The sequence below is a fragment of the Chionomys nivalis genome, chromosome 19 (assembly GCF_950005125.1).
Source record: "Chionomys nivalis chromosome 19, mChiNiv1.1, whole genome shotgun sequence".
Taxonomy (NCBI): Eukaryota; Metazoa; Chordata; class Mammalia; order Rodentia; family Cricetidae; genus Chionomys; species Chionomys nivalis.
Window position 1 is genome coordinate 8,138,536 of NC_080104.1, and position 21,576 is coordinate 8,160,111.

Below are 21,576 nucleotides of genomic sequence, written 5' to 3' on the forward strand. Positions count from 1 at the left end.
TGTGGCAGCCAGAGTCAATCCTTGACTATGCTGCACAGAATTTTTTGAGGCAGGGTCTCTCAGTGACTTGGATAGTCATTTGGTAGCCTCACTAGCTGACAAGCCCCGGGGTTACTTCTACTTCTGCATCTCCAGGGATGAGATTATAGACGCAATGAGGCCAGATTTTATGAGAGTGTTGAGTGTTTGGACTCAGACCCTCATCCTTTCCTCACAAGTGCCTTGCTAACTCAGCTCCCTGGGCCCAGCACAGTGGTTTTAAAAGGAATCCTGGTCAGATGTCAACACTGCTTATCAACCTGAGTGGTCATCATACTGTCTACCATAAAGGTTTACTCTCTGTATAACATAACCTCAAAAGTCTTCTTGTTGCTTTTCTTTCTTTTTAAATACACGACTATAGAAAAATTCATAGCTAGATACAGCTTGCAAAGACAGAGAGTAACACATCTTGGCTTTCTGCTATAGTCATTTTTTACTGTTTAAATTCAGTTATTTTCCCTCTTCCCTTTAAACTCCAGTCTGTCTTAAAAGTTTCCAAGTCTGACTATCTATGTAACTAAAATAATAATAATAATAACAATATCAAGCTAAAAGGGTTAATAGATTTCTCAAGAATTTAGAACACTTGGTTCAAACCTCTGGCATAAACATTTTCACACAATCTACCTTCCTAAAGATGGTAGATAAGCTGAAACGTCTTTTTTATTCCTGTGGACACAGCTGGGCCTAACACACCAAGCAGAATTCAGAGGTGCGCTCACACAATATTGTTATGGCTAAGCAAGTCTGTCAAACACGAACATGAATCTGGACATTGAAGCCAGGAAAGTCACGAAGTGGAGGGCAGTGTCACTCCAGGGGGACAGCTGAAGTGGGGGCTCCACAAGTGCAGATGGCCGAGCCCCAGCACCCCACTTTGTCATCTAGTCTCTCCCACTGCAAACTCCATGTCTTTCTGACCATGAATATCGCTGGCTGCTAGAAATGGTAAAGCGTCAAACACCGACAGGAAACACAATCAAATCAGCCACTGAGATTTATTACCTCTGACACAGAAAGCCCCAAAGAGGACTCCCATCTCAGACACACTGCAAGGGACAAACCCAGGTCGGGCTCAGACAACTATTGCTTCTGTGTGGTAAGAGGCTTCCTTGACCAGTTTCCTGAATTCTTGATGAGCTATAAGCAATGTGTCAAGGCTACATCTCAGTTCCTCAAAAAACCAGACAGCAAGGCAAAGGTTAGAGCTCTTCATGTCACTCATGTCTTCCCTTCTCCTGCATCACTGAGAAGCTATGTTCTAAAGACAGTGGTCTGGAAGCGCCCTCAGACCGGGCATCCAGCAGGGACAGCAGACAGAGTAATGCCCTGGAACTGCCCTGCTTATGACTACAAATCTGCCATGGTCTCCTTCCGGTGCTGTCCACCTGCTGAGTGGTTCCTCAGCTGACTGTTGCTGGGTCGCACCACTATCCAGTCAGGCTTCACAGACTTTCCATGCTCTTTGTAAACAAATGCCCCTCCTTGAAGGCCCTGCTCTTATCCGCAGATCGTTCCTGGCTGATGCCTACAGCCAGCACTAATAAGCTCTCAGACATCCCAACAGGACTGACGAGCAGGATTAATGTTTTTGTGTTATTTTTCAAAGTTACAGGCAAGGCATGACCCTTCTTGTGACACGGGCACTTCAAACCATTACCCACACGTTCTCCCTACACTTCACTGCCCTGGCAAGCACGCTCTCTGAACAAGAATATATAGATGTCCAAATATGCCCCTTGGTGTTGATAGTCTGCCTGAAGAAGCGGAGTTGTGTTTGTCTTCAATGGCAGTAATTAACCCAGCCCAATTACCTACCACATCATCTTTCTGCTTTGCGCTGGGTTTATTTTCTGAAAAGTCCTTTTTCTGTGATTGTTGTTCAGATGGATTTGTGTTTTAAAGCTGTGAATTGCTTGGAATCCTCTCAGGAACACTGATGACATTCACAACACCAATAAGCATTGTTGTCTTACTAAAAGGCCATGCTACATTTGAATCTTACGAGGAGATAATGAGTTGTTATTTATGAAGATGATACATGCTCATTATATCCACGAACATACACCGTGTAGTGCTGTCAGGATGAGTTAATAAATTGCCCCATAATTTCAGATCTTCAAGTCACAAAGGCTTCCTCCTCATGCTGACAGACCAGTCTCCCCAGCTCAGCTGCAGCTGTGTGCTGGGTACCCGGCACTCAAGTACTAAGTTTGGTGGTGTTCAAGTGCCTCTCCTTCCTCTTCTCCCTCCTCCTCTTCCTCCTGCTCTTCCTCTTCCTCTCTCCTCCTCTCCCTCCTCCTCTCTCTCCTGTTCTCCCTCCTTCTCTCCCTCCTCCTCTCCCTCCTGCTCTCCCTCCTCTTCTCCCTCCTCCTCTCCCTCCTCTTCTCTCTCCTGCTCTCCCTCCTGCTCTCCCTCCTCCTCTCCCTCTTCCTCTCCCTCCTCCGCTCCCTCCTGCTCTCCCTCCTCCTCTCCTCTTTTCTTCTCCTCAGTGACACATTCATCGGTTTAATGTTATTTCTTTCACTTTCCTTGGAGTCCCAGTTTTCTTAACTAGGTCTTACAATTATTTTCTTTTAACTCCTTAATAAATTTGAGTTATTTATTGTGAAATAAAGATTGAATGTAGTGGATGTACTTGAGATGACAAACACCCTGAGTTCCTTCATGGAATCAGCTTTCCAATGAAGGAAGACACCAACCCCGACTTCACAACACACACCTAAGTCTCAGGCTGTTTCCTTTCTGATTATTCATGGCTGAAGAAGGAAAGAGCCACGCTAGGATTGTGTGTTGAGTGCATTAATCCACACTGTACGGTTACGTCCTTAGCCTCACTAGCGCAGACTCTGCCAAGAGTATGCAGTAATGAGTCGGAAACAGCTCATTTGAAGCCCCTTAAGTCACTGTCTTTCCAAACCCCACTCACCAAGGACTTCTACTTTGGCTTGACCTAGACCACTGACCTTCAGATGGCCTGCATTGAAGGCTTCTGTTAGCCCCACCTTCCATCAGGCCCAGACTCCCCTTCCCGGGAGCTCAGACCTCATCACCCTAACTAGAAGATCATCAGATTTGTGCTGGAGAATTGTGGCCCTTTCTTCAGGAGAAACTCTATCCTTCCTGAGGTTGAGAGATACACGTGTTGGCACTTAGCACCCTTGCTCACCGTAATTCAAGTTTCATAGGCTTTGGCAGGTCTCTAGGAGCTTAAAGGTATAGATATTTCCTTGGTTCACTGAAAATGGCTTTCCCCCTTTCTGTTTTTCCTTTTCTGTTATTTTGTTAGGAAGTTTAAGTAACAGGGAAGAGGGTAAAACTGACTACCTTTTGCTAGGTTTATTTAGAGATGAGAATTTTAAAGATCAGAGCAAACCCTGGGACTCTATCTTTCTGTCTGGAAGACTGGATCCTGGAACAATGAGGGTGCCTGCACTATACCGCTTGGCTTATTTTAGTGGACACTGAAGGGCTCAGTGCGCACTTTCTGTAACACCACTAGGCTAGGCTAGATGAGAGAAGAATTCACATTACACTATTGATCAAACCTAGAGAGATGGCTCGGCAATTAAGAGCACTTACAGCTTTCCCGAGAAGCAGTCTTAGATTCCCATCATCCACAACTGCCTGTAACTCAGGTTCAGGGGATCCAACACCTTCTGCTAGCCTCCATGGGCACCGAACTCACATGTACATGACTGTCACAGACTCTCTCTCACACACATATAACATAAAAACACACTAAATAGTTTTAAAACACTATTCGATTGCATTGCATATTTCTTTCTAATACAGGTCATATATAAAATCTGAGAAGGAAATGCCTGGCAAACATTGAGCACACAAAATCACAGTTCTCTTTGGCTTTTATCTCGTGTGTGCACATAACAGATCAGATAAGATTGGAATCACCAGCGCATCTTTTGCGAAGACTTACAGCTGCCTCTTAGGAACCAAGAGTCACAGGATGCGATTCTGACTGTAAGAAGATAGGGGTTGGAATACATATCTCCTGCTGTATATTTTGTTTTGCCTGGACTCTCAAACCATGAAGCTTGCTAATTCCCTACAGCTAACATGTCTTTCACACGGGTTCTTGCAAGGCTGTGTTACCGACCCTCTGATGGCCCATTTGTAATTAAAATCCTCTTATCTGATTCTCACGCCACACAAGGAGTTCTGGGCTTCCGCGAGGTGTTAATGAGCACAGCCACACAGTGAATCCACTCTATTCTTCCTGTGCTACCCCGGCGCTCTTGTATGCAGGTCCAGAGGTAGCCGCTCCCATAACTTTGGCATCAAGTCAATTAACCCACTCCACATACTCTCCCAAGCACATCCACACTTCGCTGGGTCACACAGCTCACTCTAGAGGTCTGGGAGCCTCCGAAGCACAGCCACATATTCACATAAATCTGGGATTTTATTTCAAGCAAAGAGTTAGGTATAAAGACTTTAGTAGCTCTTGGGAAAATAATTTATACAGCCCCATAAACTTTTCTGGTAGACTAGATATTTGGAAAGTAACCTCTTCCAAAATGTCTGGAGCTCACAGATTTAAAAAGTGTTGGAATCTGTCTGATGTGTGTTCACCAACAGGCAAGGCTGTTCCTGGATCCAGCTTATTTGCCTTCTACACAATAATGCCAACCCCTAAAGCATTAAGCATTTGCAAGATGTTTACTCATGAGGCCAACAAGCATGAGAATGTGGTAAGTCCCAAAGGTCCCTCTCTGTGGACAAGTTGAGGGAATTTCATTCTGTGAAGAGGGATAGCATAAGGCACAGGAAGCTGGCTGATGGGGAGGCCGACAGTGAATGCGTTTCTGAGTTATCAACTTTCATAAATTATCAAGGACCCGTATTCAGAAGACAATAGTGGTGATGTGACCTGAGGGTGGCACTTTCCATCCCTGATGTCAGGGCATCAGCCATGGTGCCCAGCCATAAGCACATCCCATCCAAAGAGATAAAAATGACTAATACATTAGCTAGGTGATGTAATCACTCTATCTCACACAGTACCCATGAGGCATGACACAAATAAATGTAATCATAACCCATTAATCTATAATAAATAAAAAGAACTGTTCTAACTTCCTGATGGCTGGCTCTGCTCATGCCCTATGCCTAAATTGGGACAAACAGGTGACTGTGGATCAACCTTATTTATTTATTTATTTATTTTAAAATACTTATTTTTAAAACTTGTGTGTGTTGAATCCCCTGCAGCTGGAGCTAGAGGCAGTTGTGAGTTGTCTGACATGGATACTGGAATCTGAAACTGGGTCCTCTTGAAGTTCAGCAAATTTTCTTCCCTGCAGGGGTGGAGTGGGGGGTGGGTGAGATGGCTTCATGGGTAAGGAGCTTGCCACCAAGCCTAAGGAGGAGAGGTCAGTCCCCAGGACCCACAAATGGAAAGAGAGAGGTGACTTTGCTAGCTATCCTCTGACTTATACATATGATGCCCACATACATACAAAATAAAACATTTTATAAAAACATCAAAACTTCAAATTGCTACAGGCTTTTCTTCCTTTCCAGCCAACTAGCAGGCCTTTCGAACTCTGTTGTATTGAACAGATGCATGGGCTGCTCACATAATTCTCACTGTCGTAGCTGGGGTTTTCTACTGTCGTGAAAAGACACCACGATGACAGCAACTTTTATAAAGAAAACATTTAATTGAAGGAGCTCGTGTACAGTTTCAAAGGCTCAGTGTATTATCATCATTGTGGGATGCGTGGAAGCATGCAGGCATCTGCGGTGATGGAGGAGTTGAGAGTCCTACATCTTGCAGGCAACAGGAAGTCTACTGAAACATGGGCAGTATCCTGAGCACAGGAAACCACAAAGCCCACAGTGACACACTTCCTCCAACAAAGCCACACCTCTTAATAGTGCTACTCCTTATGAGATTATGGGGGCCAATTACATTCAAACTGCCACATTCCACTCCCTGGCCCCCATAAGCTTGCAATGTAGAACTTTAAGACAATTCTGAACCCATTTCTGACAATTCTGAGGCCTCTCAGTGTCAAAAGTAATGCTCCCCCCTTCCCCCCTGGGAACCAAGGACCTAACAGCTATACATGCACGTATGTTCTCCAGAAACTGGGGCAAGATAACCTATAAGATGTTGACTCAGTTCCTAAACAATTACCCACCCATGTATGTTTTGACTCAGTCCCTGGTAAATGGGGTCAAAGTGACCTCTTATCTCATCTGATCTGGCTCTCCAGCCAATTATTGGTAATAGCCCTTTTGAATAAGCCAATCATAATAGTCAAAGAACAACCCCCAGACACCCCCTTGCTTCTGTGGCTTTTTCCTTTAAAAGTAGCTTGTACCAGCTATTCGGGGTCTTTCGGCTTCCCAAACACTGTCATGACAGAATTAATAAAATTTGCATGCTTTTACATCAGTTGTGGTGTGAAAGGTGGTCTCTTGGGGCAACTCCTCCTCGGTGTTTGGACTCTAGGGTCCAACAGTAACAATATCATAATGCAAAATGCTTTTAGTCCAACAGCAGAAGTCCCCATAGACCATCACCATCTCAACAATGTTTTAAAGTCCAATGTGCAAAGTCTCTTCTGAGATTCATGAAATGTATTTACTCTAATCCCCTGTAAAATAATTCAAAATCAAAAAGCAGATGACATACTTCCAACATATAATGTCACAGGATATATATTACCATTCCAAAACATGGGGAAGGGAAATAGTGGACCAAAGCAAGACTAAAAACCAGATGGGAAAACTCCAAACTCTGCATCTCCATGTCTAATCTCAAAATGCTCTTCAGATCTCCAATTCTGTTCGGTTTTGCTGAAACACACTTCTCTCTCTTGGGCTGGTTCCACTGCCTGACAGCAGCTCTCCTCGGCAGGTGTCCATGACTCTGGCATCACTAACATACTGGGTTCTCCAAGGTAGTCCAGCTTTAACTTCACGGCTTCATGCAATGGCCTCTCTAGTAGGCCTCCATTCAGGGGCACCCCTGGCAATGCCTGGCCTCGGTGGCTTTATTCTGTAACTCCTTTCTCTAAACCCAGAACCACGCGGCCAAAGCTGTCAGGTTCTGTGGCTTCCTGGGGTGGAACATGGCGCTCCCGGTCAGTTACATCTTCACCAGCTTTCTGTCCTTCACTGCCTAGGATTGGCTGTCCTGAAACTTGTTCTGTAGACAAGGTTGGCTTCAAACTCAGAGATCTGCCAGTCTCTGCCTTCCCAGTGCTGGGATTAAAGATGTGCTCCACCACACCTGCCTCTAAGCTTTCCACAAGTTAGGAACTTAGATAGGTGAGACCTTGCCCTGAGGTCACCATTCCCTTTATTTCATTTCTTAATCTGTTTATCTCCTTGAACTCAGGACTTAGCTCCATCCTACTTCCTGGTATTCTTTTGCTTCTCAAAATTTACTTTTTGTAGTTTACCCATGCGTAGCTTGTTCCTTTTCATTATAAATCTTCATCAGAGTTATCACTAATATCCACACAACAGAGTCTATACTAGGCTGTTTTGAGATTTCTTCTACCAATGGAATTAATCTAAAACTTTTCACTTTAGCCTCGGGCAGACTATTTGGACAAGAGCAAAAAGAAGCCACGTTCTTCACAAGAATGATCTCCAGGCAACATACTAAAATTCTTCTCTGAAACCTCTTAAGTGAGCCCCCAACAGTTCAAACAACTCAGCTTCCATGCTCCTACTAGTTTGGCTCATCAAGCAGTGCTTAAAGCATTCCACTGCTTTTCTAATCCAAAGTATCAAAGTCCAAATTTCTCCAAATGAAAACATGGTCAGGCCTGTCACAGCAATACCCCAGTCCTGATATCAACTTCTGGTACCAAAATCTGTATTAGTCAGGGGTGGGGTTGGGGAGAAAATTTATTCCCATAGGAATTTACTGAAATGACTTAGAGTCTAACAATAGCTAGTTGTGAATGGAAAGTTCAAGAATATAATAGCTGCTTCGTCCCACGAGGCTGGGTGTCTCAGCTGGTGTTCTGTGTATGCTGGAATCTCAGTGGAGTAGGCTCCAGTGCCAGTGCAGCAATGGATGTGAGGGCATGGCGAGGGCAAGTGGGTGAAGGACAAGCCCTTCCTTCTTCCATTCTGTGCCAGCAGAAGGCATGGCCCAGATTAAAGGAATACCTTCCAACCTCCAGGTCTGGATTAAAGGCCTGTCTTCTTGCCTCACACAAGTGTGCCTTCCATTTCTGGATTAAAGTTCCTTCGAGTTACAGTCAGGCTGGCAACCAAGATTAACAATCACATCGTCTCACGTAACTTGCCTGACCTCCTTAGTCCACGCTACTCACCTTAGTGAAGTTCATTTCAAGTCTACCAAGCCTGAAACTGTAGCCTGTAAGTCCTCTGGGATGTTCTGGTCCAGGCTGGCACTCCACCTTGTGTGGGTAGAGTGTTAGAGGTAGGGCTGGTCCAGGAACATGCCAGGGGACCCAGAGGGAAGTGGATGGGCTGACAAGCATGTACAACATGCCTCCTCCAATCACATTTGACTGACTGACAGGAACAGCTCAAGTATGAGACTAGAGCTATATCAAGTCACACCAGTTATGGGGGGCCTGGGGTAGGGTCACTCGCGGTTCAGTTTTTACAATATTCACACTCTTTGGCTCAGCACTCAACTGGGAAAAAATTGCCCTCAGGACACAATCAAGCATTGTTCAAAGCAGTGGTAGGATGGCAGGAGTTAAGGCTTCTGGATAAACATGAAGAAGTTTTACTAACTTCTCTGGAAGAGGCTGGCTATGAAAGGAAACCGCACTCCACCTTGTATCCTACATATCAGGCTTTGTTTAGCAAATGTTTTCTAGTTCCCATGGCAACTCCTAAAGATGTCTGTGTAAAAGGAAACTGGGAATTTTTTTTAAAGAAATGATTAGTGTGTTCTTTTTATCATGGGAAGCTCGTTCTGTGCTGACAGATTACATTCCGACAGCTAGCCTGTGATCCATGACAGACTTGACAGACTGAATAATAAGGAATTTCCAGGAGCCGACAGTCTTCATTTACAGTTTTATGTGTAAGTGGTCGCTTTCATTGAATTCAAGAGATAAACAAAAATGCTAAATACTTGGAATACTTTTCAGATAACCAAGAAGAGCATCCATACTTGAAATAGCTGACAGATGTCGATGTGATGGCGTGGCATGAAGGGATGTAAGCTTCTGAACCAGGGGACGAGGGCAGAGCCTCACTGCCACACACTAAACTGTGTGAGATTCCGCAAGGCACAGACTCCTTCAAGCTCTGCTTCCCCCAGGAAATCAAGAACTAGAAACAATGCATGGAGGGCAAGGGAGATGGCTCAGTGGGTAAAGGAGGTTGCTGCCAGCACCAAAGACCTGAGTTTGATTCCCAGGACCCACATGGTGTCCTCTGGCACACATGTGTGCTTTGGCATGTGCATGCACATGTACAAATACATACACATAAATGAATAAGTGAATAAGTAATGTAGCTTTTAAAATGTGTGCAAAGTGTCTTCTTTGTATGACAAGTCTACTGAAGGACATGACTATGACCATTGATTTTACCAAAGGGCAGAAAGAAAGGCAAACACAGGAAACTGAGCACATGGAACACATATTAATGTATGAACAGCAGAACTGGAGGGGAAACTGATGAGCAGGGGTCTAGTAAGGAATACTGCTGTAGTGAATAAAGTGGAGAGTTATTGAGGGATGTTCTCGGTATCAGCTTTGGGCTTCAGCACACACACACACAATACCATACCATACCATACCACACCACACCACACCACATCACACCATACACACCACACATACACAGACACTATGTAAACACACACATACCATATATACATTATACACACACACCATACATACACACACACACATACACAAACACACACACGAGTTTTAGTTGACTCTACAGAATTTTAAACCATTTTGAAAAGTCTCAAGAAATGCCCTTTGTGAAATGTACCTGCCAGGTTTTCCACCTCACAGACTCACATGTCCGTCCTATTGCCTGATGGGGATTTATCTACTACTAATGCAAACTCAGAAGTAACAAATGGCCAAACACTCAAACTCTCAGAGGATGTGGTGAAAGAGGGTCAGAACTTTCTCAAAACCCACTGAAGACAGGGCAATGCCACAAGCAAAGAGTCACCCTTGAGGAAGGCTGGTATCATTGCTGGGCTTGCCTACTTGTCTCAACACAGCATTCAAAAGTGCTTCTCCTTCCCATAAACCCTTCTGCATTCTGCATCTCCTGGCTTGCTCTTAGTAAACCTGTGCACAGAGACAGTCAGATTCCTCCTTAGACTTTCCTCTTTTACCTGCGCTCATTTTTAAATCTGTCTTCAGTCCATAACCTTCAGCTACTGGAAACAATAAGAATATTCCAGATGACCTCATGGGAAAAACACAGAAACCAGAATGAGACATGAGATGAAAGCCCATGTGAACTTCCTTCCAATGAAGGAAACAATTCCAGAGTCCTTACATGCATGTGGCATAATCAGGCCACGTAGGGTGGTCAGTGTATTTAAAACAATCCAGGTAGTAAACAACTGGCGGAGAGATGGCTCAGAGCATGTGTTTGTTTGGATGAAAATGGCTCATAGATTTGAATGCTTAGTCACCAATTGGTGGAACTGTTTGTGAAGGATTTGGAGGTGTGGCCTTGTTGGAGGAGATTTGTCCCTAGGGTTGGGCTCAGGGATTTAAAGAGCTAATGTCATTCCCAGTTAAGTCTCTCTCTCCATGCCTATGATTGCTGTCTCAAGATATGAGCTCTCAGCTAACTGCTGTAGTGCCATGCCTGGCACCATGCCCCCACCATGATGGTCATGGGTTCTAACCCTCTGAAACCATGAGTCCAAAATGAAAAGCTTTCTTTTATTAGTTGCATTGGTGCTTTGCCATTCCAATAGAAAAGGAACTAAGACAATGTGGAAAGTGCTTGCCTCACAAGTGTGAGGGGCAGAATTCAGATCCCCAATACCCACAAAAATGTTGGGCAGGTATGAACAGCTTGCCTATACTCGGAGCACTCAGCAAGTGGAGCTAGTGACCTCTGAACCAAGCTAGTTATCCAAACTGGACAAATTGGTGAGCTCTGGCTTCAGGTGAGAGCTCCTGCCTCAATACATAAGGCAGAAGAATGATCAAGGAAGAGACCTAATATCAACCTCTGGCCTCCACCTGCATGTGCAGACACACACGTCAACATACACACATGCACACACCACATATACACACATAAAAAATTAGTAGAAAAATATCAACAAAACTACGTGCCCATTACTCATTGTAATAAGATGTCAACATCATGCTTTGAATCTGGGTTTATTACTTTTAGGTTTAAGAAGAGTGCATTCCCAGGGTAGGACATCCAACTGAAAACATACCATTCTGCGGAGACGTTCTATTGCTATGTGCTTCCCACCTTCCGCTTGCCATCAGCAATAATATGAACCATGGAAATCTGAAAGAATGATTTAAAAGAAAGTCCCAGGGCTGGAGAGATGGCTCAGAGGTTAAGAGCATTGGCTGCTTCTGTAGAGGACCCAGGTTTGACTTCCAGCACCCACAGGACAGCTCGCAACCATCTGTAACTCCAGTTCCAGGGAATCTGGCTTCTCTGGGCATCAGGTATGTACAAGGTAAACAGACATACATGTGGGCAAAAGAGCCATACATATACAATATTCTTTTACAAAAATTAAGAAGAAAGCCACTAGATAGCTGTAAGCACCCATAAGAGACTTGCTCCCACATGGTCAACTGCACCACCACCACTGCACCATTCATTTCCTCTCAGTGAGGTGTGGCTGAATGGAGTCTCATGATCCTCCAACCCTGGACAGGAACTGGTTAAGGTTTGGGTCAATCCTGGCTGCTGTCTAGAAGTCTCAGACAAAACAAAGAAACCTGATTAAATAGATAACCAAAGGATGCTTTTGAGTATGAGCGTGTCTGAAACCTGGCCCTGGGACATATGACATACAACCTCCTGTGTTCCATGGCTTTTCTGAGTGTCTTACAAATATTAACTCACAAACTAAATGAAAACACTCAGGGACATAAACACATGTCACCAGACCGACAATCTGAGAGCAAGAAGAGTGAACTGTACCTTATGGTTTTCAATTTCAAAAATTATGCATCTTATAATGAAGATGTTTTATGAGCTGTCACCGATTAGAAGCAAAACAATCTGTATTAAAGTAGGGAAGTGAGAAGACAGAGCATGTGGCAAAGCAGTGGACTGGGACCACAAGGTCTAGGTGTCTTCCCTGGCTCCCTTGGCCTTGACCAGATTGCTGTTCTTGCGCGAGGGAGGGGACGTCCACAATGTTATAGCAAAAAAAGAAATCTTCAAATGGAGTACATGTCCCAGCTTCCTATCTGAATAAAGAACTGGTACTTCAAGAGTAGAAGGGGGTGGAGGGGGATCCTGACAAAGAGCAACTGGGCAGGAAGGGTTTGCTTTTCCCACAGTCACAGGTCACATTCATCACTGTGGGGAAGTCACACTCAAAGTCAAGAGCAAAGAGAAACAACCGCACACACGCTCTGCTTGCTTGTGCTCAGCCTAGGGAACAGGGCCACCCATGGTGGGCTGGGTCACACACTGGAGCCATGGGCCAATGCTCACTGGGACTCTTTTCCCAAATGAGTTTAGGCTGTGTCAAGTTGACAATTAAAGCTGACCACCTCACCAGGTGACCAGGGAAGAGCTCATTTCTGCGGATTCAGGTTTGCTAGTTTGCAACATGAGATTTTAACAAGATCATTTTGAAGGTCTTTGCAGCCTCCAGATTCTAGTATGACTCCTGATTTTGGAAAAGTCATCTGAGGAGAGATGCTGTTACCTCCGCAATCATCCTGTTGGTATCCCCCAAGAAGAGCAAGTTCAAAGCTTCCTCCTCGGTTGTTGCCTGGTGAAGAGACAGGTTTTTCAGGTGAATGTGCTGATCAGGGTCCTCCAATATTGTCACTTTCCTGGGGAGAAAGCAAGCACGGGAACAAGTGCTGCAGGAAGACCTGGAAATGTCGCAGCCATCGCGTGTTCCCAAACCATCCAGTAGGAACAAACCCAGGCGACCCCAGACACTGCTGAATCAGCACTAAAAAATGACACCCCTGGAGAGGGCTTTTAAACAGCCCGAGCCTGGAAAAATATCAACCACCCAATTGAGAGCTGTATGTCACTGCAATCTCCAGGTCATTAAACCATCTTAAAATACATGTTTTATTGAATAGAAAGCTGTTAACTTTCTTCCTCTGTATCATTAAATGAAGTGATACCATTGGGGGGGACAGGTCATAATCCAGTTTCTTATGTGGGCAACACACTGATCTTTTTTCTGTCTTATCATGCCCAATGTACATGATACCCTAATTCATAGGCAGCTGACACGGGAAGAAAACTTGGATGGTCATCAGTCTTCTTGGAGGGATTCTCTTGGATTTTTCTCATCAAGGCATAAAAATCATTGTCAAAAAGTTTATGATAAAGAATAGCTCGTCCATCAAATCCATTTCTAGGACCTTACTTTTTCCTGCTCTGGCATTTCCCACCAGAGCCTTGGAATCATATCCACTACTCCAGCTTCCCTAGGCTGTCCCAGAGCCAGCCTGTTCCCTGCCAACCCTGCTCCCCGAGAGGGCAGTTGACATTCTCTCCTAGTCCTTCCCAGACTTCCTGCAGCAGGTTCCTATAGGCTTGGAAAACTCCAAACCCTCCTCCAAAGACCTGCAGGTCTGATTCTCAGAGTGGCTACAGAAGGTTCCCTCCCAAGGGAGGTTTTGCCAAAGGCCATCTCTGGGTGTTTCACTTGCTTCAAACTTCAAACTTCATGGTGTTGAAGAAAGGCTGGTGCCACCCGGGACACTTTCTCTGTCGAGAAAAAGCACATGGACATGCCATTCCCAACCATAAAACCTTACTTACTGGGGCAGAAGTTGATAAACACATCCTATATAGGGCTGAGCTCTAAAACTTATTCTCTGCACTTGGCCCAGTAACACATCTATGCATTGACTGCTACCCACTGCAAAAGAAGATTCTCTGACCAAAGCTGAGGAATGCCCAGGACTATGGGGATCAGCATAAATACTCACATGGTAATTTCACAGCATGACCATTTAGCAAACAACAGTAGCAGGCTCTACCCTAGACAGTGACCTTCTCAGGAATACAGTGCCAGCCTGTGTTTCCCTCCTGAGGAACAGGCCTCAAGCCTAAGCAGAAATGGTGAGCTAGCCCTGACTGTCATGTCACTACTGCACCAGTGGGCACATCCTGTCTGGCAGGTTAGCACTGCACCATGAGGGGTCCATCCCTGAGTAAGATCACTGAGGACTTCTCCAGCCCAGCAGCCTGTACAGCACCTTTGGACATTATGAAAGCCAGTCAGCAGGAAGGAAGTTTCACAGTCAGCTTGAGACTGGCTTCTCTCCGTCCTTCAGACAGAGTGTGTGATGTCATCAGCAATAGGGTCTTCACACCCAAGAGGGCATACACAGCACTAATTAGACTCAGTGGGTTATAAAAAAGGAGACAAAGTTTGGAGGGTGACACACGGAAGAGAAGTGGAGGAGTTGGAGGAAGGAAATTCAGGATGGAGCTTCATTCTATAGATATATGAAATTCTCAAGAATAAAAAGTTATTTTTTAAATAAAGTATGTGAATAAGGAAAAACTTATTTAGGAAAAGGTTACCTTTTAAATGAAGATGTTTCAAATACCATAATTAATTTTTTCCCATTTTGCAAGGAAGTATCTGGCCTTTTTGTATAATTTGTGGGCACCTAAAATACTAACTGCAATAAGAAAATGTAACTTGTCCGGCAGCACACCTGCAGGCAGTGTGCCCTGGAGGTGTGCTACTCTCCTGCCATGGCTCCTTTCGTCCCCTTCAATAACACCCACAGAGATAGAAAAACTCCCTTCCCTTAGCCGAAACAAGGGCAATTTATTTTATTTTTAAATATGACTCATAAGTGCTCAGAAGGCCTGAAGCCTCTTATAATTGACAAAAATGAGCTGTTATGATGGACATAGACAAGCTGTGTTCTGATTGACATGGATGAGCTGTGTTCTGATTGACACAGACGAGCAATGTTCTGATTGACATAGACAAGCTGTGTTCTGATTGACATAGACGAGCTGTGTTCTGATTGACATAGACGAGCTGTGTTCTGATTGACATAGATGAGCAGTGTTTTGATTGACATAGATGAGCTGTGTTCTTATTGACATAGACGAGCTGTGTTCTGATTGATATGGATGAGCTGTGTTCTGATTGACACAGACGAGTTGTGTTCTTATTGACCCGGATGAACTGTATTCTGGTTGACACGGATAAGCTGTGTTCTGATTGATATGTACAGGCTGTGTTCTGACTGACACAGATGAGCTGTGTTCTGATTGACATATATAAGCTGTGTTCTGATTGACACGGATGAGCTGTGTTCTGATTGACACGGATGAGCTGTGTTCCGATTGATATATACAGGCTATGTTCTGATTGACACAGATAAACCGTGTTATAATTGATATAGATGAGCTATGTTCTGATTGACATAGATGAGCTGTGTTATAACTGACATAGATGAGCTGTGTTCTGATTGACAGATGAGCTGTGTTCTATTTTGAGCAGACTCCTTTATACCTTAGATTTTGACTCTGACTAGCTCAATACACTTTGGCTAAATTCAGCCTCCGGGACACGGAAGACAGGATTCTTTCTAAACCCCTGAGCTCACCATCAAGATGAAAAACATTAAGTAATATTTGAAGATGAAGTCAGAAAATAAGTGATGAAATAGTATAATATTAAAAGTAAAAAAGCACTTCTCATGAATAAAAGAATTCTCCTATAGTGAATGAAGGATGAACATAAGACTGAATATCACTCCTTCCCTACAAGACCCCAGAAGGGAGAACTCAGAGAAAGGGAGGCAATAACAACTCACCTTAACCCTAGTCATAAACATAATCCCAGGTCTTACACTCTCATCACAGCCCAACAAGAGGCCTGCACAACCCCAGAATTAATCCTAATCCTAGCCCTAAACTGAACAATAACCCCAGCCCGAGCTCTAACCTAGCACTGGAGCTCTGACCTGAATCCTAACTAGCCCTAAACCTACTCCTGCCCATAGGAGCAGGGGTCACACCCATTGAACATCACCTTGTCCCCAGGGCAGCTGCACTGTCTCATTTAACCCAGCAGTTCTCACAAGGGTTTCTGATTTGATTGGTCCTGGTGCTATCCGCATATGTATGGATGTGGTGTATGGGCCAGTGTTGAAAACTACCTATCCCAGTCCTTTAAAGGTGGGCACATACTGAGGCTGATTTTGGCTCCCTTGTCTTTATTTCCCAGCCAGCTCCATTTGTGCCCCAGGGGAAAAGTTCCTGATCTCTGACTGTGGCTGAGCATGGGGACAAGCCATACCTATACAGGGGCAAGGCAATGGAATTGTTAAGAGTCCAACCATCTGAGGCAGGCAAGCAAAGAATAATTTGCCATGGGACCCTCATTTGGTTTTAGGCTACGCACACCCCTTTTTTGTAACAATGCACTTGGAGCCTAGTTTCTTTACCTGCACATACCATGCACACGTGCACACCTTCTCCCAGACAATGCACCCAGCAACCTCAGACTCCCCCGGCAGCCCACAGGGTGCTAGCCCACATGTCCTCCCATCCGAACAGCAGTATAAGTTTCTTCATCCCTGGACAAATCCAGATGTGTATTCAAGCATATCCGGGTATGAAGAATAGATGGACTGATATTGACTAACAGGTTTTAGGTGTGGGTAAAAAAAAAAAAGAAAAGAAAAGAAAGGCAAAACTGCTTCCTCTGGGGAGCATTTAGGGTGAATCCTCTTCTGATCATCTTATTCTTGTATATAGTAGGTGTGCATAAGATTAAAATTCAATGCAAATGCATTATGGAAAAGGATTGTGCAATAAGGAAAAATGGTTATATAACCTAAAGTCTGCCAATCCTAGTAACTGGCTCTTCCTCCTTAACCTCAGAAAGGGAGCCTCGAACAGTAATTAGGGACCTTGAGTACCCTCACTCATGTGGCCCACTATCGGTCTCAACAGTGTCCCTCTATGACCTGCCCTATTGCTTTGCTAAGAACAAAGTCCTCCTGCTTCTAAAGCAAACCTGAGAGAGTCCTCATGTTCAGTTCTTTGAGTGAAGGGCCAAGAACCTGAAATGCCTGGCCCAGACCCTGATCACCAGTAGTGCATTCTTCCATAGGAAGTTTCTTCTGGCCATGTAACCAGTGAGTAAATCATGCCACGTGACATTAGCCACAGCAGTAACTATGACTCAGTGGAGATGGGGCATCTAGCTAAGCACCGTAGGGTTTATTTCATCACTAAATTAAAAAGAAGAGAAAAAGTTTTGAGAGGAAGCCACATCGTGCTTGTGTTTTCTGCCACTGTTAAACAGGAAATACAAGCACGTAGGGATGCTGAACAGGCTCACTGGGGAGACAAGCTTAGAGGCTTAGGGCTGTATCTGGGTACAATGACAGCGTACGGAGCAGCAGGTCCACGTCGTTACCACTGGTGTCTGACCTCGCTACTTTTCCTTCTGAATTACTTACAGAGTTTGGTCTCTGATGTGGCTACTCTTCCTTTAAAAGGCATTTTAATACTACTTTTTAAATTTAATGGACCAATTAAATGCAAACATTACTGCCACGTTGCTCAGAATCTAATCTGCATTTCTCTGGGCGTTCCCTCATGTTGGGGTCACCTGTGTGTTACAACCTTGCTGTCAGAATAGTTTTTGATGCTGTTTCTCATATGTTCTGATTTCTTGTCTATGGAGTTTTCGAAAGGCAGATACAGGTGCTGGCTAATGTGGAAGCTCACTGATCATGCTCAGTCTGCTAAGCACTCATTTGTGGGTACCCCAGAAGTGGTTTGTTTCTGAGAAAGAGTCTTACTGTGGAACCCTTGTTCCATCTGGAACTCGCTATGTAGACCAGACTGGCCTCAAACTTACAGAGATTTACCTGTGCATGCCTCCAGAGTGCTTGGATTAAAAGTGCATGCCACCATGACCAGCCATTTCTTCACTGGCTTCTGCCCCATTCCTTGAATACAAGGCTCACTGCCCGGCCTGCTCTTGCTCAGTCTCCCAGAGCTCTCCTGCCAGCCTGTCCGTCCCACCCTCTCCCGGGCTCTGGAAACCCCGCTCTGGTACTCACTCTTGCTTTGGATGCTCACTGAGAAATGAGAATGTTCCCAGCTCCACTATGGCTAACATTGCTTTTAAGGGGAAACTGAGGAAATGAGGATCGGTGATAAACGTTTTCATCAAGTTGCTTCCTTCCCCAGCCCTCTCTCTTGGGCCCCAGCTCACACCACAATCGTTATTTCCTCAGACTTCCGCTCATTCCTTGGTTCTGACTACAATTTTTACAGGCCTGCAAGAGGACTGTATTAGTGTTTCTTAAACAAACATCTGACTTCCAGGATGGAAACCCACCAGACTATTTACTTGATTGCTTGGAAGGGTCTGTGAATAGTTTCCCTACAAAATGCTTCTAAACTGTTTAGATGTCAAGAAAACGTCTGGTCATCCTGAGCTGGACACCTAAGTGGAAAAGTTCTGCTTAAGTGTACCCAGCCTGCTCAATGATGGGGAAGCAGCAAGCTTTGTGTTTTCTCTATAAACAGAATCGTTTCCATTTGGCTACTCAGTAGGAATTTGTAGGCTCATTGTAACTTACTGGAAGGCATATGAAGAACAATAGCCAAGTTCTTGCTTTCAATAATGGAAGCCATCAATGAAAGAGCTGACTCTACTCCACACCCTCCCACCTCCACAACATTCCTGCACCATCCACTTGCTTGACAGGAATTTCCCAGAAGTCACTGGCATGAATATACATCCTCGTTTACATGTTATAGACACGGGCTACCATGCGATTTTTTCTTCTTTTTTTTAAGTGTCAACTTACAAATGTTCCACTCAGTCAAGCTGCTGTGCACTGAACAATGGCACTGTGACCAAGGGGCGCACCCCCACTGTGATTCTGCATAGTTTTTAGGACAGTGTCTACGAGAGAGCTGCGCAGTGTCATTTAGCTAAGATTTCAATACTGGATGCTGAAGTCTACTGATTCTTCTTATTGATTTTGAAAGATTTATTTTATATGGTATGTCTGTGCCCACAGAGGCCACCAGGCAGCATCAGGTCCTCTAGAGCTGGAATTAGAGACCTGTGTGAGCCACCCAGCAGGACTGCTTGGATCTGAAGCCTGGTCCTCTGATGGAGGGTAAGCACTCAGCCACTGAGCCATCTCTCCAGCCTGTGATTCTTTTACAGTAATAGCCACGAAAATCACCACCCTCTTAAATGGTGTGCTTCCTATTTAGGAATACTAAAATTAACTAAAGAAAGCAGATGGCCATTTCTGCACAGCTAAGAGCAACAGGTCTCCTGCTTGCCTCAGGAGACACACTTTAACGACGTCCCGTTAGAGCATGTGACACGAGGTACTTTCAGAAACAACTTCTATTTTCATTTTAAATTACTTAAATATAGAAATGAACTGAAGACATACAAGTATATTTGTGTGCATATCTATATATATATATAAACATATGGATAATTTAAAAACCAAACTTTTTATTTTAAGATAATTGTAGATTCATATCAGCTACAGGGAATAATTAAAAAAAAAAAACCACAATTTTTTTCCTATGAGAACATTTTTTAAAAAAAAAACAAAAAAACTTCAGTTTTTATTTATGTGTACGTATATGTGTCTGTGTGCACCCCACGTGTGCAGATACCTGTGGAGGCCAGAAGAGGGCACTGAGTTCACTGGAACTGGAGTTACAGGTGGTTGTGAGCTGTCTAACCTGCAGGAGGGGTCGGTGCATTCTTCATCCCTGAGCTATGCTCTCCAGTCCTCCGGCGAGAATGTCTACGGGACTGTTAACACATCACAGGCGGGGCAATGGTGTTGGGGCCACCCACCATGCTGTGCTCATGTGTGAACACGAATATTAACCCCTTCGGTTTGTACTGCTCGAGAGCCGTCGTACGTACCCAGCAGAACGGTCTTCAGCCACACCAGTCTTTTGTGCTGTTCCATCTGCACCCTCTTCCTGACAACAACTGGTCTTTACTGCTCTGTTTCTATCGTTCTGGTCAAAGGTTTCCTGGAGCCTCATCCCAGTTGCTGACTATGTCAATGGTTTGTTTCTTTCTGTTGCTGATGGTTATTTTCTCCCCTGTGCACATTAGGGGTCCCTCTCTGCCGTGAATTCTCTGGGGCTTGGCAGATGCACAGTGTCCTACATCCTGTGACCACATCAGATAATTAGACCAGTTCCACATTCATGATTTTCCTCAATCTCTGAAAAACATGATCATATTATTGTCTATAACTGTGCTTTTATCACAATGTCAGCTAGATGGACATGCAGGCTTTTTTAGTGACATCTGTGCTGGCAATATGCTTTTAAGGTTCCTTTGTGTTAACACTGTATGGATGTACCATAGCTGAGGAATATCATGGCTATACTCAGCTTGGGGCAAGTATGGATGAGGCTGCTCTTGATAATTGTGAAGAGGTTTTTCTGGGAATTGGGGCAAATATCCGGGCACACGGCTGCTATGCAGAGTAATGGATATTTGGTTTATGAGAGGCTCCAGATGGTCTCACAGACAGGACCACGTCATTCTGCGTTACCACCAGCAGTAAGAATGTCCACTGTTCTACAACCTTGCCAGCCTTTGGCATTGTCAGACTCCAGGATTTTAGCCATTCCCACAGGCACATAGTGGTCCCTCACTGCTGTTTTCTTTAATTACAGATGGTGCTGAGCTTATCTGCAGCTGCTAACTCTTCATCTGTTAATTTAGTCGTTAGACACGTGGCGGGGGAGATCTGTCCAATTTGAAACCATCCATTGCCTTATCCTCTCTGCCTTTTAGGAGTAATTGTATATTCTGCATATAAATCCATTTTTACAGCTTATTATTTTATGTGTATTTGTGTTTTGCCTGCACGCATATGTATATAGAACACATGCATGCAATGCCTGGGGAGGCCCTGAAGTTACAGATGGCTGTGAGCGGACATGTGGGTTCCTCTGGAAGAGCAGCCAGTGCTCTCAGCTCTAGACATAAACTCTGTATACAGGTGTGTCTGCAGTCACTCTCTGAGCACATGCCTTGCTCATTCATTCTTTTAAAAGAGGTTTTCACAGAAGAACAAAAACTTAATTTTAACTAAGTTCAACTTGTCAGTACTCTTTTCTTTCATGGATCATACTTTTGGTGTTATATCTAAGTACACATTACTTACTCCAGATTTGCCTGTGTTTCCTTCCATGTTATCCTCCAGAGTTTTACTTTTGAAATGTATATTTAGGTCTTTGACAGATTTCATTAATTTTTGTAGTGCCAATATGTGTGTGTTTATTTAAAATTTTTATTTTATTACTAATTTACATATGTGCATTTCTTAGTGT

General features: G+C 44.2%; 1 protein-coding gene across 1 annotated transcript in view; it reads right to left on the reverse strand.

The window, feature by feature from the left end:
* Kif6 (kinesin family member 6) overlaps positions 1 to 21,576 on the reverse strand; it is a 312,499-nt gene that overhangs the window by 207,194 nt on the left and 83,729 nt on the right. The window contains exon 6 of the mRNA XM_057751369.1: positions 12,920 to 13,049. Coding sequence (XP_057607352.1) covers positions 12,920 to 13,049 — 130 coding nt within the window. The remainder of the gene's footprint in view (positions 1 to 12,919; positions 13,050 to 21,576) is intronic.